The 17,081-nt window shown below is 49.3% G+C and overlaps 1 protein-coding gene across 2 annotated transcripts; it reads left to right on the top strand.

Moving 5' to 3' along the window:
• Window positions 1-826: 826 nt before the first annotated feature.
• LOC140914191 (uncharacterized) lies at window positions 827-15,405 on the top strand. 2 transcript variants are annotated; one of them, XM_073351435.1, is made up of 3 exons: window positions 827-956; window positions 5,837-6,443; window positions 7,032-7,640. In XM_073351435.1, the coding sequence occupies exons 2-3, from the start codon at window positions 5,858-5,860 to the stop codon at window positions 7,436-7,438; spliced, it is 993 nt and encodes a 330-aa protein (XP_073207536.1). In that variant the 5' UTR covers window positions 827-956; window positions 5,837-5,857; the 3' UTR covers window positions 7,439-7,640. The 2 variants fall into 2 exon arrangements, 1 of the variants encoding a protein (XP_073207536.1); XR_012159795.1 differs by lacking the exons at window positions 5,837-6,443; window positions 7,032-7,640 and adding an exon at window positions 13,096-15,405.
• The last annotated feature ends 1,676 nt before the right edge of the window (window positions 15,406-17,081 follow it).

Genomic DNA, 17,081 nt, shown 5'->3' with positions numbered 1-17,081 from the left:
TTTGGTCCCCATGGCAGCTGCCTGGCTTGGAGTGTGGGTGGGGGCAAGATAGTTTTTATTTAAAGCTTGATGTGCTGGCACCAATGGGGTTGTGCGTTGCTTCTATGAACAGGAAGTCTGATTGGCTGCAGCATCAATAGCTTAGACAGGAGACAGATCCCAGAGCAAGCTGCTACTCAGGAGGTGGTGATGTGTGGTTCTAGAGAAACAGAGGGATTCCTAGGAAAGGGAAAATAGGACAAGGCAGTGATAGCAGTTTAAAATATCCTCTGATATACAACCTGGGGGTTCCAAGTTCCCCTGGTCTGCGCTGCAAGCTAGTATACAAACAAGCTGAAGTAACCAGGGGATCCTGTCTGTATTTGATCTTGCCAGGGTGGGAAACTCCATCTTGGATACTGCCTGCCTGTGCAGAGGCCAGGCTGGACAGTGGGGGCAGTGGGGCTGGGACTGCCGCCGGGCTGTGCAGGGGCAGTGTGGGGCAATGGGGTGGGGACCTGGCTTGGGATACCACCTGTTGCACATGCTGGGAGACTACCCAAGTGGAGGCATTAAACCTTTCACATCTGACCACTGGAGACAGGCTGTTCTTGTATTGTGACACTGGTGCTGTTCATATCTGTCTGTGCTGGGAAACAGCAAAGTCTGAGACTGCCCCCTCTCCCCTTCTTCCCTTTTTCCTGCTGTCTGACTGGCACTTGAAAGGGAATTCAGACTGCCCTCTCCAGAGCAGGACCTTCCTTCCTCCCTGTCTGCCTTCAGCAGGAATTTACTCCTTCTGTCCCTCCCACTCCCAGGTTGTCCCTCTTCTCTCCTGACTCCCCCTTCTCCTTGCCTGAGGTCCTGAGAGTAACCACTCCCCCTTTTCTCTCTCAGCCAGGGACAGCAGGTTTGGATGCCCTTTCTGCCACCTGCCCAACAGCAGCCGGAAGAGTGGTCCCTCTGCCTCGTGGCAGGTAAGCGGGGAGGGGAAGAGTTTAACCAGAAAAAAAAATCCTTGTCAGCTGGCACTAGCTAGAGGTGTGGTTGGGGGAAGGGGCCACGGGCCAGAGGTCAGGCAGGGCTGGTGCAGCTCACCCTGCCTGTGCCCTCCATGGAGCTCAGGTAAATATTTAATGATGCAGCGTGCCAGAGAACTTGGCATCCGAGGGCTTGAATCAGCACAAACCACACCTGTTCTTTGGGAACAGTGATGTGGGAAAGCCGTGTCCTTTCTGCGAAAGCAGAGTTTGCTAGAAAGGGAGAATGGCTGGACCTGCTTGTGGGAAGCTGGGCTGACAGTGACTCCAGGAGGTGAGGAAGACTCAGGGTTTCCAACGTCTGCTTTTTATTAAGCATAACAGTAGGTTACAGGTAGTGCTGGCCTTCGGGGCAGCTGTGGCCTAGTGGATTGTGCCATTATGGCTTGGGCCTGGGAGTGACATGGGTTCTGTTCTTTGCGGTGTGATGTTGGGCATGTCTCTTCCCCTCTCTGCGCCTCAGTTGCCATATCTGTAAAAGGATGACACCTTTCTAAAGTCCCTGGAGAGCCACAGATGAAAAGCACCTGTCGAGGGCCTTGTACTAGCATTGCAGGCAAGCTTTGGCTTCCCAAAGTCCCGGGAGGCCAGGGAAACCTTTGGAAAATCTGGATTTTCAAAAAGGAGAAATGTTGGCTTGATAAATATGGAAAACATGCAGGCTTGGGTCCCACCCACTGAGCAAACCCAGGGCAGGGACCTCTCCTAAGGCAGCATGATGCGCTGTGCATGTTCACATCCCTCCTCACTTCAGGGGGTGCTGCACTGGGCACCCCAACTGCATGGGAGCAGCACTGGTCCCAGCCTGAGCAGTGTCTCTGGGACAGGAGCAGGCTGCCCTGCTATGTCTACTGTGTTGGTTTTGTAACCTGCTGCTCCGAGGAACCAGACTTTCGACATATGCCTCAATGTTTTCCTTAGAAATTGACTTGTTTTCTGGCTCAGGAACCCAGTGGTCTCTGAAACAGGATCCTCATCCCATTGGCCTTGGTAGCTCTCGCCATCCTTCCCATTCCCCACAAGGCCTTGGGCTTTCCTGCCTTGCAGAGCCACTGAGCTGCCTCTTACTCTTGTAGGTTTGACTCCTGCTGTGATAAATGAAGGGGTGGGGGGTGGGGGAGAGCTCTTTTTTATGGTCACCCAGCTAGCCAGTTAGCTACAAAATCCCTGTTAGTAGCTATTCTCTACTTGCTTTACCTGTAAAGGGTTAAAAAAGCCCATAGGTAAAAGAAAGGGACTGGGCACCTGACCAAAAGAGCCAATGGGAGGGCTAGAACTTTTTAAAATTGGGGGGGAAAACTTTCCCTTTGTCTGTTTTGTTGTTGCTCTCCAGAGAGAGGGGACAGAGCAGGACAGGGCTGGAGCAATGCTGTAAGCAGCTTTAAAACTAGGTATGAAAAAGCATCAATTCATACCTCGAACCTATTTTATCTAAAACCCCAGATATGTAAGTAAATCAGGGAATGTCTAGGAAGGTGCGATTAGGGTTATTTCTTATTGGCTTGTGGACTCCTCTATGCTAACCCCAGATGCTTTTCTTTTGCTTATAACCTTTAAGCTGAACCTCAAGAGAGCTATCTTGATGCTTAATTTTTGTTACGATTTCTTTTAAGATCTACCAAAAAGCCTAAGTTCCAAATGTATTTCCTTTCTTTTTGGGTTTAATAAAATTTACCTTTAAGAACAGGATTGTATTTTTGTGTCCCTAAGATGTTTGAGCATATGTTATTTAATTAGCTGGTGGCAACAGCTGATTTCCTTTGGTTTTTTTCCCTGAGCTCTTCCCCTGGGGGATTCGGGGGGGCGGGGGGGGGGAGGTGTGTATGACAGGGCTTGAGGGTACCCCACAGGAAGGAATTCCCAAGTGTTCCTTCCTGGGCTCTCAAAACGGGAGGGGGTTGCACTTGGGTGGTGGCAGCATCTACTCATCCAAGGTCAGAGAGAAGCTGTGACCTTGGGAGTTTAATACCAGCCTGGAGTGGCCAGTGTTAATTTTTAGAATCCTTGCGGGCCCCCACCTTCTCCACATGAAGTGTCAGAGTGGAGAATCAGCCTTGACACCTGCCCTTAGTGCTCTAGAGATGGCAGTAACTGGGGCCTGTGGGGAACAATAATCTATAAGGCCTACTGCTAAAACTAGCTGCGTTGCAGGACTGTGCTTTGATGCTGCAGCTCAGGTAGGAGCTGGGGTTCTCAAGCCTGGAGGGGAGGTGGGCTTGAGAGCCCCAGCTCCAGCCCCAGCTGCGACATCAAAGCACCATCTGTGCAGCTATTTTTAGTGCACTTGTAAAAGGCCCCCTAACACACAGGAGTGGGCCCAGGCTGGGAGGCTCCCTCCCAAATACAGTGTAGACATCCCCTGAGCATCCTGACTCCTACTCCTGTGTCTAATCTACCAGACTGCAGTGCCCAGCAGCCAAATAGATCTCAAGAGAGTCCGCCTTCAGGTGTAACATTATGATTAACAGAAATCCTGGTTTTAGAAAATGTTTCATCTTTGAACTGGTGCAGCAAGATTCCGATACTCACATTGGTGTTGGGTTGCACCACTGCACAAGTCATCCCGTTGCCTCTGGTTAGTCTACTGGGGGAGTTAATGTACAGTACTATTCGACTTCAGTATTAAGTGTATCAGAGCCTGACATATCAGCACTCGCAAGCCTGTGCTTGACAACGGAGGCAGCTGCCCTTAGAGGTGGAGCGACTTGGGGGGCAGGGAATGGGTGGTGGGAGAGGGCTCGAATGCAGCATGCAGAGTACAGCGTTATGAATTTTTTAGTGGTCCTTGTTTAGGGTGCTTTGCATAACTCCCGGGTGATTCTGCCATTCATGAGCAATGAGATCATCTCAGAAGCATGCCAGTAAAAAATTTTTGTAGCACCCTATCACATTTATATCTCTCCTCCCAGCCCACCCCTGCCCCCTCTCCCTCCACAACTCTCAGTATTACATCGCACTTGGTCCATTCCTCTACATGGGCACTGAGGCAGAAAGGCAGTGCAAGAGTGCCCTATATGCTAATCTCTGGGGATTTTTCTATTTTTAAATATCCCAAATCATGAGGCTTCCGCAGTTTCTTTCCACAACCGCCTCCTACAGCATTTATCTCAATGAATGAGTATCTTTACATAGCCCAAGATACACACATAAGTGATTTTATAAAGATTGAAGCCATTGGTAAGTACTGACTCTTGTGGGTCAGATATAGATGGTGGGTAGAGTGAGTTTTCATGTAAATATTGTCATTAATGGAATATGTAAACTCTTCAAGCTAATGATGGCTCTATGAAACTTGCCCTAGTTATTTCCAGTTTTTCTAATGCTTCGTTCTTTAATGGTAACAGTGTAGTCATATAATTTGCATAATGGCTTCACAACAGAGAAGAAAACCCATGGAATGAAATCCTGACCATGTTGAAATCAGTGGTAGACTAGACTTTAACCAGGACCAGGATTTCACTCATGATCTCTCCCACAAGGTGCCTACAGACTAATAAAGTTACTAATGCAATTGCTAGAGGCAGAGCTGGTAGTATTAAGGTTGCCTGACACTTCCCATTATAAGACCCCTTTTCAGTTGTTTATAACTTTGCCAAACTATAAACATTTGGGCTGAAATTTCCATGCTGGGTGTCTACTTTAGGTGGAATTTTATTTTGTAAGATTTCAGCCAAAACGATTCAGCCATTTTATTGTTTCATAGAGTTTAAGCCAGAAGAGACCCTTAGATCAGTAGTTCCCAGACTTGTTCCGCCACTTGTGCAGGGAAAGCCCCTGGAGGGCCGTGCCGGTTTGTTTACCTGCTGTGTCTGCCGGTTCAGCCAATCGTGGCTCCCACTGGCCGTGGTTCGCTGCTCCAGGCCAATGGAAGCTGCTGGAAGCGGTGCGGGCCGCGGGACGTACTGGCCACCGCTTCCAGCAGCTCCCATTGGCCTGGAACAGTGAACCGCGGCCACTGGGAGTCGCGATCGGCCGAACCTGCGGATGCGGCAGGTAAACAAACGGGCGCGGCCCGCCAGGGGCTTTCCCCGCACAAGCAGCAGAACAAGTTTGGGAACCACTGCCTTAGATCACCTAATCTGACCTCTTGGCTATCACCAGTCCATTAAATTTCACCCAGATAATCCTGTATTAAACCCAAAGACTTTAGTCACACTATAGCATTTTAGTCCTCAGGAGGCTAAACTGTGCACCACAGGCAGAGGTCATGAGAGACCAATGCCTGAGGCCCCTGCAGTGACAGGGTCTTGATTAGGCAAGATATGCCCGGATGCTCCCAGCAAGCGAACTATGCCCCATGCTGTGGGGAAGGTGCCTGACAATCTGACCTGTGGGGAAAATTCTTTCCCAACTCCAAATCTGGCAACCAGTTGGACCCTGAGCATTTGTGCTAGACACGCCACCCAGGCACTTGTTAGTCTCAACTAAGCACACTCCAGAGTTGTCTCCTCCCACCCGCTGTTCCCCCTGGGCTTCTGCTGAGCCCTGGTCTACACTAGGATTTTAGGTTGAATTTAGCAGCATTAAATCGATGTAAACCTGCACCCGTCCACACGATGAAGCCCTTTATTTCGACTTAAAGGGCTCTTAAAATCAATTTCCTTACTCCACCCCTGACAAGTGGATTAATGCTTAAATCGGCCTTGCCGGCTCAAATTTGGGGTACTGTGGACACAATTCGACGGTATTGGCCTCCGGGAGCTATCCCAGAGTGCTCCATTCTGACCGCTCTGGACAGCACTCTCAACTCAGATGCACTGGCCAGGTAGACAGGAAAAGAACCGCGAACTTTTGAATCTCATTTCCTGTTTGGCCAGCATGGCAAGCTGCAGGTGACCATGCAGAGCTCATCAGCAGAGGTGACCATGATGGAGTCCCAGAATCGCAAAAGAGCTCCAGCATGGACCGAACGGGAGGTACGGGATCTGATCGCTGTTTGGGGAGAGGAATCCGTGCTATCAGAACTCCGTTCCAGTTTTCGAAATGCCAAAACCTTTGTCAAAATCTCCCAGGGCATGAAGGACAGAGGCCATAACAGGGACCCGAAGCAGTGGCGCGTGAAACTGAAGGAGCTGAGGCAAGCCTACCAGAAAACCAGAGAGGCGAACAGCCGCTCCGGGTCAGAGCCCCAAACGTGCCACTTCTATGATGAGCTGCATGCCATTTTAGGGGGTTCAGCCACCACTACCCCAGCCGTGTTGTTTGACTCATTCAATGGAGATGGAGGCAATACGGAAGCAGGTTTTGGGGATGAAGAAGAAGATGATGATGATGATGAGGTTGTAGATAGCTCACAGCAAGCAAGCGGAGAAACCGGTTTTCCCGACAGCCAGGAACTGTTTCTCACCCTGGACCTGGAGCCAGTACCCCCCGAACCTACCCAAGGCTGCCTCCTGGACCCAGCAGGCGGAGAAGGGACCTCTGGTGAGTGTACCTTTTAAAATACTATACATGGTTTAAAAGCAAGCATGTGAAAGGATTACTTTGCCCTGGCATTCGCGGTTCTCCTAGATGTACTCCCAAAGCCTTTGCAAAAGGTTTCTGGGGAGGGCAGCCTTATTGCGTCCTTCATGGTAGGACACTTTACCACTCCAGGCCAGTAACACGTACTCAGGAATCATTGTAGAACAAAGCATTGCAGTGTATGTTTGCTGGCATTCAAACAACATCCGTTCTTTATCTCTCTGTGTTATCCTCAGGAGAGTGAGATATAATTCATGGTCACCTGCTTGAAATAGAGTGCTTTTCTTCAGGGGACACTCAGAGGAGCCCATTCCTGCTGGGCTGTTTGCCTGTGGCTAAACAGAAATGTTCCCCGCTGTTAGCCACAGGGAGGGGGGAAGGTTGAGGGGGTAGCAACGTGGTGGGGGGAGGCAAAATGCGACCTTGTAACGAAAGCACATGTGCTATGTATGTAATGTTAACAGCAAGGTTTACCCTGAAAGAGTGTAGCCACTGTTTTATAAAATGTGTCTTTTTAAATACCGCTGTCCCTTTTTTTTTCTCCACCAGCTGCATGTGTTTCAATGATCACAGGATCTTCTCCTTCCCAGAGGCTAGTGAAGCTTAGAAAGAAAAAAAAACGCACTCGCGATGACATGTTCTCCGAGCTCATGCTGTCCTCCCACACTGACAGAGCACAGAGAAATGCGTGGAGGCAAATAATGTCAGAGTGCAGGAAAGCACAAAATGACCGGGAGGAGAGGTGGCGGGCTGAAGAGAGTAAGTGGTGGGCTGAAGAGAGGTCTGAAGCTCAAATGTGGTGGCAGCGTGATGAGAGGAGGCAGGATTCAATGCTGAGGCTGCTGGAGGACCAAACCAGTATGCTCCAGTGTATGGTTGAGCTGCAGCAAAGGCAGCTGGAGCACAGACTGCCACTGCAGCCCCTCTGTAACCGCCCTCCTCCCCAAGTTCCATAGCCTCCACACCCAGACGCCCAAGAATGCGGTGGGGGGGCCTCCGACCAACCAGCCACTCCACCACAGAGGATTGCCCCCAAAAAAGAAGGCTGTCATTCAATAAATTTTAAAGTTGTAAACTTTTAAAGTGCTGTGCTTAAAGTGCTGTGTGGCATTTTCCTTCCCTCCTCCACCACCCCTCCTGGGCTACCTTGGTAGTCATCCCCCTATTTGTGTGATGAATGAATAAAGAATGCATGAATGTGAAGCAACAATGACTTTATTGCCTCTGCAAGCGGTGATGGAAGGGAGGAGGGAAGGGTGGTTAGCTTACAGGGAAGTAGAGTGAACCAAGGGGCGGGGGGTTTCATCAAGGAGAAACAAACAGAACTTTCACACCGTAGCCTGGCCAGTCATGAAACTGGTTTTCAAAGCTTCTCTGATGCGTACCGCGCCCTCCTGTGCTCTTCTAACCGCCCTGGTGTCTGCAGCCAGGCGATTTGCCTCAACCTCTCACCCCGCCATAAACGTCTCTCCCTTACTCTCACAGATATTGTGGAGCACACAGCAAGCAGTAATAACAGTGGGAATATTGGTTTCGCTGAGGTCTAAGCGAGTCAGTAAACTGCGCCAGCGCGCCTTTAAATGTCCAAATGCACATTCTACCACCATTCTGCACTTGCTCAGCCTGTAGTTGAACAGCTCTTGACTACTGTCCAGGCTGCCTGTGTACGGCTTCATGAGCCATGGCATTAAGGGGTAGGCTGGGTCCCCAAGGATACATATAGGCATTTCAACATCCCCAACAGTTATTTTCTGGTCTGGGAATAAAGTCCCTTCCTGCAGCTTTTGAAACAGACCAGAGTTCCTGAAGATGCGAGCGTCATGTACCTTTCCCGGCCATCCCACATTGATGTTGGTGAAACGTCCCTTATGATCCACCAGAGCTTGCAGCACTATCGAAAAGTACGCCTTGCGGTTTATCGGCGGCTTGGTGCTCCGGTGCCAAGATAGGGATATGGGTTCCGTCTATGGCCCCACCACAGTTAGGGAATCCCATTGCAGCAAAGCCATCCACTATGACCTGCACATTTCCCAGGGTCACTACCCTTGATATCAGCAGATCTTTGATTGCGTGGGCTACTTGCATCACAGCAGCCCCCACAGTAGATTTGCCCACTCCAAATTGATTCCCAACTGACCGGTAGCTGTCTGGCGTTGCAAGCTTCCACAGGGCTATCGCCACTCGCTTCTCAACTGTGAGGGCTGCTCTCATCTTGGTATTCATGCGCCTCAGGGTAGGGGAAAGCAAGTCACAAAGTTCCATGAAAGTGCCCTTACGCATGCGAAAGTTTCGCAGCCACTGGGAATCGTCCCAGACCCGCAACACTATGCGGTCCCACCAGTCTGTGCTTGTTTCCCGAGCCCAGAATCGGTGTTCCACAGCATGAACCTGCCCCATTAGCACCATGATGTATGCATTGGCAGGACCCATGCTTTCAGAGAAATCTGTGTCCATGTCCTGATCACTCACGTGACCGCGCTGACGTCGCCTCCTCGCCCGGTATCGCTTTGCCAGGTTCCGGTGCTGCATATACTGCTGGATAATGCGTGTGGTGTTTAATGTGCTCCTAATTGCCAAAGTGAGCTGAGCGGCCTCCATGCTTGCCTTGGTATGGCGTCCACACAGAAAAAAGGCGCAGAACGACTGTCTGCCATTGCTCTGACGGAGGGAGGGGCGACTGACGACACGGCTTACAGGGTTGGCTTCAGGGAGCGAAAATCAACAAAGGGGGTGTCTTTACATCAAGGAGTATTTCAGGCAGGACTTCATGGAGGGTTCCAATAAGAAATGGTGCACCTAAGTTATTGTTCTTATTGGAACAAGGAGGTTAGTCTGGCCTCTAATTGATACATGGCTAGATTTACCTCGCTGCACCTTCTCTGTGAGTGACTGCAGTGTGACCTAGAAGAATGAGTCCCCTAGATGGGGGACGAGGCAAATGAGTACAAAACACATCTGGTCTATTTCTTGTTTTGATCCACTCCATCTATCTTTTACATCTTTGGCTGGCAGCAGACCGTGCAGAAGGACTGCATTGCATCCAAATCTCATGGCTGCTCGGCAGAAGATGGTACAGTACGACTGCTAGCCATCCTCATCTCTTGCCTGCCTGGCAGAAGATGGTACAATACGACTGCTAGCAATCCGTATCGCCTGCCTGCTCACCATAAGATGGTTCAATAGGACTGACTGCAGGACTAAAGAGAATGACCTGGTCAAGTCACTCCAAATTTAGTCCCTGCGCCCATGTCTGGCCAGGAGCTCCCAGCCGACGTGGCCAGGAGCACCTCGGACACGACGAGGACGGCTACCAGTCATACTGCACCATCTGCTGCCAGAAGGCAATGGGTTGCTGCGACTGTGTAGCAAAGCCGTACCACGTCTGCCAGCACCCAGGAGACATAGGGTGACGGTTACCTGAGCGGGCTCCATGATTGCCGTGGTATGGCGTCTGCACAGGTAACTCAGGAAAAAAGGAGCGAAACGATTGTCTGCCCTTGCTTTCATGGCGGGAGGGAGGGAACAGAGGCCTGACAATACGTACCCAGAACCATCCGCGACAATGTTTTAGCCCCATCAGAGTGCTCCATTGTGACTGCTCTGGACAGCACTCTCAGATGCCCGATTGTTTGCCGTTGCTGTGACGCAGGGAGGGGCGACTGAGGACACGGCTTACAGGGTTCGCTTCAGGGAGCTAAAATAAACAAAGGGGATGTCTTTACATCAAGGAGTATTTCAGGCAGGACTTCACGGAGGGTTCCAATAAGAAATGGTGCACCTAAGTTATCGTTCTTATTGGAACAAGAAGGTTAGCCTGCCCTCTGATTGATACATGGCTAGATTTACCTCGCTGCACCTTCTCTGTGAGTGACTGCATTGTGACCTAGAAGAATGAGTCCCCTAGATGGGTAAGGGGCGGAAGCAAATGAATACAGAACAAATCTGGTCTATTTCTTGTTTTGATCCACTCCATCTATCTTTTACATCTTTGGCTGGCAGCAGACGGTGCAGAAGGACTGCATGCCATCCACATCTCATGGCTGCTCGGCAGAAGATGGTACAGTACGACTGCTAGCAATCCTCATCTCTTGCCTGCCCGGCAGAAGATGGTACAGTACGACTGCTAGCAATCCGTATCGCCTGCCTGCTCACCATAAGACAGTTCAATAGGACTGACTGCAGGACTAAAGAGAATGACCTGGTCAAGTCACTCTAAATTAAGTCCCTGCACCCATGTCTGTCCAGGCGCTCCCAGCCGACGTGGCCAGGAGCACCTCGGACATGACGATGATGGCTACCAGTCATACTGTACTGTCTGCTGCCACAAGGCAAGGGGTTGCTGCTACTGTGTAGCAAAGCCGTACCGTGTCTGCCAGCACCCAGGAGACATCGGGTGACGGTTACCTAAGCGGGCTCCATGCTTGCCGTGGTATGGCGTCTGCACAGGTAACTCAGGAAAAAAGGCACGAAACGATTGTCTGCCCTTGCTTTCACGGAGGGAGGGAGGGAACGGGAGCCTGACGATATGTACCCAGAACCACCCGCGACAATGTTTTAGCCCCATCAGGCATTGGGATCTCAACCCAGAATTCCAATGGGCAGCGGAGACTGCGGGAACTGTGGGATAGCTATTCACAGTGCAATGCTCTGGAAGTCGACTCTAGCCTCGGTACTGTGGAAGCACTCCGCCGAGTTAATGCACTTAATGCACTTAGAGCATTTTCTGTGGGGACACACACACTCGAATATATAAAACCGATTTCTAAAAAACCAACTTCTATAAATTCGACCTTATTCCGTAGTGTAGACATACCCTGAGAGAGTTCTGGGTTCCATCTCTGCATCCCTTCCCCCTCACAACCCTGTTGGCTTGTGTAGAGTCATCAACATTGAATGACTCCTCCTTACTGGAACAATGGATGTTCTACCAGTAGGGCCGCTGATTTCTAAATGACCCTGATGGTTCTGTGCCAGCTTTTCAGAGGTAGTCGCTCAGCTAGGAGGCAAGGCCCTTACCACCAAATGGAGGCTGTAATCTACAATGGAGGTTGCAATGCAGTGTGAAGGTCATACTCCAAAATGAAATTCACAGTACAAAGTAGAGCCCCTGAAACGGGCTTCTCAAAACACAATGGAGTTCACAGTCCAAAACAGACATATTCCCAATCAGTCACATACAGGTTTCTTTCTGACATCCATGAGATGTAGTCTGCCGTCCTTGGAATTTCATGGACTCGGGCAAGAGAGGATAAGGACATCTGTTTCAAGAGCGCTGGATTCAGGCAAAATCCTGAGGACAGTCTGGTCCAAGAGGAAAACTATGTATTGTACCTTGCAGTTTCGTGCCTCAAGCACCCTGCTCTTCTATTATAGTATATGGCCATTTGAAATAGAACCTTGAAGTATAGTAAATGAATTAAGATTTCTTCAGAGGCTTAAGATGCTATGAAAACTCTGAAAACCAAGTGTACGCTTTATGGAACATTAAGCCCCAGGTTAAAAGAGAAAGCGAGAGGCTTAATTATCTGTCATCTTTTCTATAGGTTTTAGTGCTCTAGGTACATCCAGGTCATAGCCCACACAAAGTATTCCAAGTACCACAGTATGCATCTCAACAAAACTAGGCCCCAAACTGCTTTCAGGAATTCCAGAAAATCAGGAACTGCAGGATGAGAGTGTGGAGGATCTGTTATTTCTCTCCTGTGCCAAGAGGAAATAGTTTTCCATAACCTCGAATAGGCTAGGAAGTAGATTTTATTTTATTTTAGAAGTTTAACATGGTTCATATAACTAACCATCCCCTATTTTTCAGCTTGACAGCTCCATAGCCAGGTCATGAATTGAATATCAAGGAATATTGGTCTGAAAATAAAGTTAGGAAAAAAATATGGTTTTGTCCATACTAAAAAAATTCTGGCAACCTTTTTCTTTGGGAAGCTCTAGCAGGAAGTGAATGGGGTGGGAAGAGGGAAAATAGGATTGGGAATTGGGGTGGGAGGAAGAATGGGACTGGCTGAGCAAGGAGACTGGGACTGGGAATCAGAGAGAAGGAGGTTTGGGATTGGAGAGGAGATAGATCTGACCAGAAACCAGCAGTGAGGAAGAGAGGGGATGGGGCAAAAGGGTCTGTTCCCACTAGAGAACACTCCCTTCCAGAGCCTGGAATGGAACCCATGATTCCTGAGTCTCATCATTCCTATGCTGCCAGCAAATAGCTGCAAAACCACTGGCAAAGTGTGTCTCATCCCAAAACTGGTCCACACAGAGGATGACAACCTACTATTGCTATCAGCCATTCTGACAGCTCAAGTAGCAGAGACCTGTGCAGTGGTTCTCAAGGTTCCAGCCCTGCTGATTAACTATGTTGGTGTTAATATGATGCTACATGTTGGAATTTTTTCTAGTTGGCTCTTTTAAAAGCCTAGAAGGGAGGGGGAGTAGGAGGGGAGAGAATAAACTTGTTAGAAGAACATTTTTAAGGTTGTAAAGTCAAGCACTCAAAAATTAGGAAATGCCAGAATTAAGGTTGCCTGTTTAATCTTAATCCAGCCCCCTGTGTGCATTGTGATATGGTCTTTAATGACATGATCACATATCCCTTTTTTTTCCACAGGATCTCTGCAGAGAGGGTCCTCTCAGAGAGACATAGAGCTGACCCAAGATCTCATTGGGCTCACTAGAAAAACTCCCATTGACTTGAAGGGGAGCAGGATAAGGATCTTCCATCAAGGCATCTATCCAGATAGCACCCTCTCTGCTTTAGTCAACTCTGCAACCAGCATCTCTGCTAGTGAAGTTGAAGCATGGGAGCGGAAGCAGCAGAGTGAGACTGATTGAGATAGTTGGCTTCTTTTGCTTCAGGAATCCAGTCCTCTCCTGCCTGTGTCAATCTGCTCTTGCTTGGCTGGAGTCTTTTGTGGGGAGGCCTATCTCCCCCTGCCATGCTGGCTGCTCAGTGAGTTGAGCCCTGTAATTGCACATGGAATAATCTGCGGCACCCACACCAGAAAGATTCAGAGAATACAAAGCACAGCCATCTGTTTTCACTGGGGGTGCAGGTGGGGAATGAGGGAGGGTTGCTTTCTCTCCTTTCAGCTGCCCTCGAGGTGGATTTCACTTCCTTCCTTGCAGTAAACTGCCCATCTGCAAATCTCTCCTCTCCCCCAATGCCCGCACCAGTTTGTATTGTTTGTTCTTGTTCTCAGTGGAGGTAGCAGGGGAGAAGGAGCTGGGTACTGGACTCACCCTCTGGGTGTCTGGAGTCCTGCCCATATTTTTTGGAGACCTGCAGTGTTTAGGATTTTGTGTGTGTGTGTGTGATATATAATTTGTCCTTCCCAGGCTGCCTACTTTATCCTTTGTAAATGTTTAAGCACATATGCTAGTGAAACAATAGCTAGTTAGGAGACATAGGGGCAATAGAACCTTCGCTCAAGAAGGATGGAGTTGTGCCGAGCCCCTGAGCAAGAAGATTGATCTGTTACAGGATGGGTAACAATCTTTGTCTCTGAATTATTTCCATTGCAAAATTTTAGGCTTAGCCCTGTTATGTTCTTGTCTGTCTCCCTGCACGTGTAAGGGTCATTGACTCGAGGCTCCATTGCTCCAGCCAAGACATCCCGGAAGAGATCTGGCACTGGACCTAGTCCTGTCAGAGAGTTTGCATAACCAGAATACGGACAGAGAGGGAGCGCGTCATGTGTAACAGATTTCCCTGCAGAATGAGCTTTCAACATGATACTCACTTAGCTTATAACTAACACTGACCTTCTGAATTACTTTCTCCTCTCTCTCTCTCTCTCTCTCTGAGTTATTCATGTAAGCGGTGTTAGGATGAGCTCCACCCTGACATCTGGTGGTAAGGTGTGGCAAAGAACTTCAGGGGCTGATCTCATTTGCATAGGCACACCCACCCTGCCTAGAATGAGGCCATAGCTGCCCAAATGGTCACTTTGGCTGCTGTGGGATCCCCAGTGTCTCTGTTATTGGGGCAGGAAGAATAAATTGTTATTACCCTGATTATGGGAACTGTGCTTGGAACTGTACTTGGCCTTTTGTTATGATGGAGGGACTCACCATCAACTAAGTAGCACTCGCTAGGCAAGGGTCATGGGTTTTAAAACTCTGTGAATTAAGAGAGGCTGGGGACAAGTATTAATACTTGGTGGTATGGGCCCCGTGGGGAGGGCCTTATATGCTAATTGCACTTCCTTCTCTCTCCACTGTAGAATATCAGAGTTAATTTTGATTCTATTAGGAGTCTAGTTACAGGCTGCTGAGCTCACTTTGGGCTAATGGTGCACCAGCACTGAGGCTCCCCTACTGCAAGCTGAATTCACCAAAGAGCTGAACTGACTAAGAGTTGAAATCACTGAGCGTTGTGTTAAGTAGTGGGGGAGCCTGAAGATATATTGTGGAGCAGTTTGTGGGACGGCTGGAGTGCCTTGTGGACAGGCTGGTGGAGCAGTTCATAGGATGGCGGGAGCTGCTGGTGGGACGCGGAGCGGTTTGTGGACTAGCTGGTGGAGCAGTTTGTGGGATGGTGGGAGCTGCTTGTGGGCCGCGGAGCTGAATGAAGGAGTTTGTGGGGCGGCTGGCGAAGCGAAGGCCTATGGAGCTGTGGGGCGGTCAGCTTCAGATCATGTAAGGTGCCTCTTACCCCCGTCCCATCTCCACCCAGGTTGGGAGGTAAAGCTCTGCAGATCAACTTTCGAACTCTGGGGCTGCCCTGACCAGGGACAGAGTCTTTTGGGTCATTGGACTTTTGGGACTTTGGGTGATTTGGGGTTGCTGGACTCAAGAACCAAAGGGAAAGGGGCACGCCCCAATTTGCTTGGGGTGGGTTTTTTTGCTCATGGGTTGTGTTATGAATCCTGTTGGTGGTGTTTCCCCAACATAATGCCACATTGTTTCTCTCTGTTATTAAAAGGCTTTTTGCTACACTCAGACTATTTGCTTGCGAGAGGGGAAGTATTGCCTCTTGGAGGCGCCCAGCGGGGGTGGTATATATTTGTCCCAGGTCACTGGGTGGGGGCTCGAGCCGGTTTGCATTGTGTTATTGGAATGGATCCCCTATTGATCCATTGATCCCCTATTGAACCCGGCCCTTGTTGCTGCCAACTCTGATGAGCAGAAGGGTTACATTCATATGTGTGCACACAGAATAGGGTTTCATAGTTCAGAGATGCCCCATTTTTCCAGAGCCACATTTTGCCTTCTCGCCCCTTGTGATGAAAATGCCTGTCCTTTATTATAAACCATGGGACGCATTTGTAAATAACATCTGATATTTGTGTTTCAGGCCTCGGTGGCAACACTGAGATACCACCTATTCCTGTTAGGCTGTATGTAGTCTATTTCCCCTCCCCACCCCAGCATTTGGAACTCTGGGAACTAGCCACATACCAGCTGGTACAGATGAAAGACATATTGCAATGCTGGCTCAGCCTAACCCAGCATTCTTCTTGACCACGGGCTCTGTTCCCTGTAAGGGCTAGCAGGCTGGTCTGGTCTTGCTTCACAATTTCCCCCCTTAGTCAGTTGTAAACAGAGCTTGATGGCTGCAAGCCCAGTTATTCCCTTTAGACTTCTGCAAATAACTGGGTTGCTGTCACAATGACCGTTTTGGTCTGCTGAAATCTACTAAGTAGCTGACCTTGGGTTTGGTTCTGTAGGATCCCAAACTGGTTGTGGCATCTGAATCTGCCTGGTGATGGGGCCTGGAGACAACAGGCTTGTGTATTACATCTAATGCAGAGTATTCTGGGTAACACATAAAGAGATTATCCTGAAGCAGAAAGTGTAGAGCAGAGCAAGCCCAAAGTGCAGGGCAGTGAATCCAAACCTGATCCTGCTGGCCAGTGGTCCATGTCATAATCAGGTAGCTAAACTGAACCCATCTCCACTGGTTAGTGACCCCTCTTGGAAGCTAGCTGGGCTATTCCAATTAACCCATACTGGTCAGTTTCCTGATGTACTACACTTACCAGAGCATGGTACAAACTGCCCCTGTAGACCTTTATTCAGTATTTTAAATGCTGTCTTCTGACAGGAGTGCTTATCCTTGGTGCACTCTGAGAATTGGCCTGGGAACTATTGTCACCTCCTGCAGTGGTGTTTTTAATGTCTAAGTTATTTATCAGCTGCAGCATGAGAGGAAAGAGCATCTTCGCAAGCAGGCTGGCTAACCTAGGGAGGAGGGCTTTAAACTAGGTTCACCAGGGGAAGGAGACCAAAGCCCTGAGGTAAGTGGGGAAGTGGGATACCGGGAGGAAGCACAAGCAGGAGCACATGAGAGGGGAGGGCTCCTGCCTCATACTGAGAAAGAGGGACGATCAGTGGGTTATCTCAAGTGCCTGTACACAAATGCACGAAGCCTGGGAAAAAAGCAGGGAGAACTGGAAGTCCTGGCAGTCAAGGAATTATGATGTGATTGGAATAACAGAGACTTGGTGGGATAACTCACATGACTGGAGTACTGTCATGGATGGATATAAGCTGTTCAGGAAGGACAGGCAGGGCAGAAAAGGTGGGGGAGTTGCACTGTATGTAAGAGAGCAGTATGACTGCTCAGAGCTCAAGTATGAAACTGCAGAAAAA

This window comes from Lepidochelys kempii, chromosome 7, assembly GCF_965140265.1.
Source record: "Lepidochelys kempii isolate rLepKem1 chromosome 7, rLepKem1.hap2, whole genome shotgun sequence".
Taxonomy (NCBI): domain Eukaryota; kingdom Metazoa; phylum Chordata; order Testudines; family Cheloniidae; genus Lepidochelys; species Lepidochelys kempii.
The sequence above is the reverse complement of the archived record's forward strand: the minus strand, read 5'-3'. Positions and strand labels throughout refer to the sequence as shown.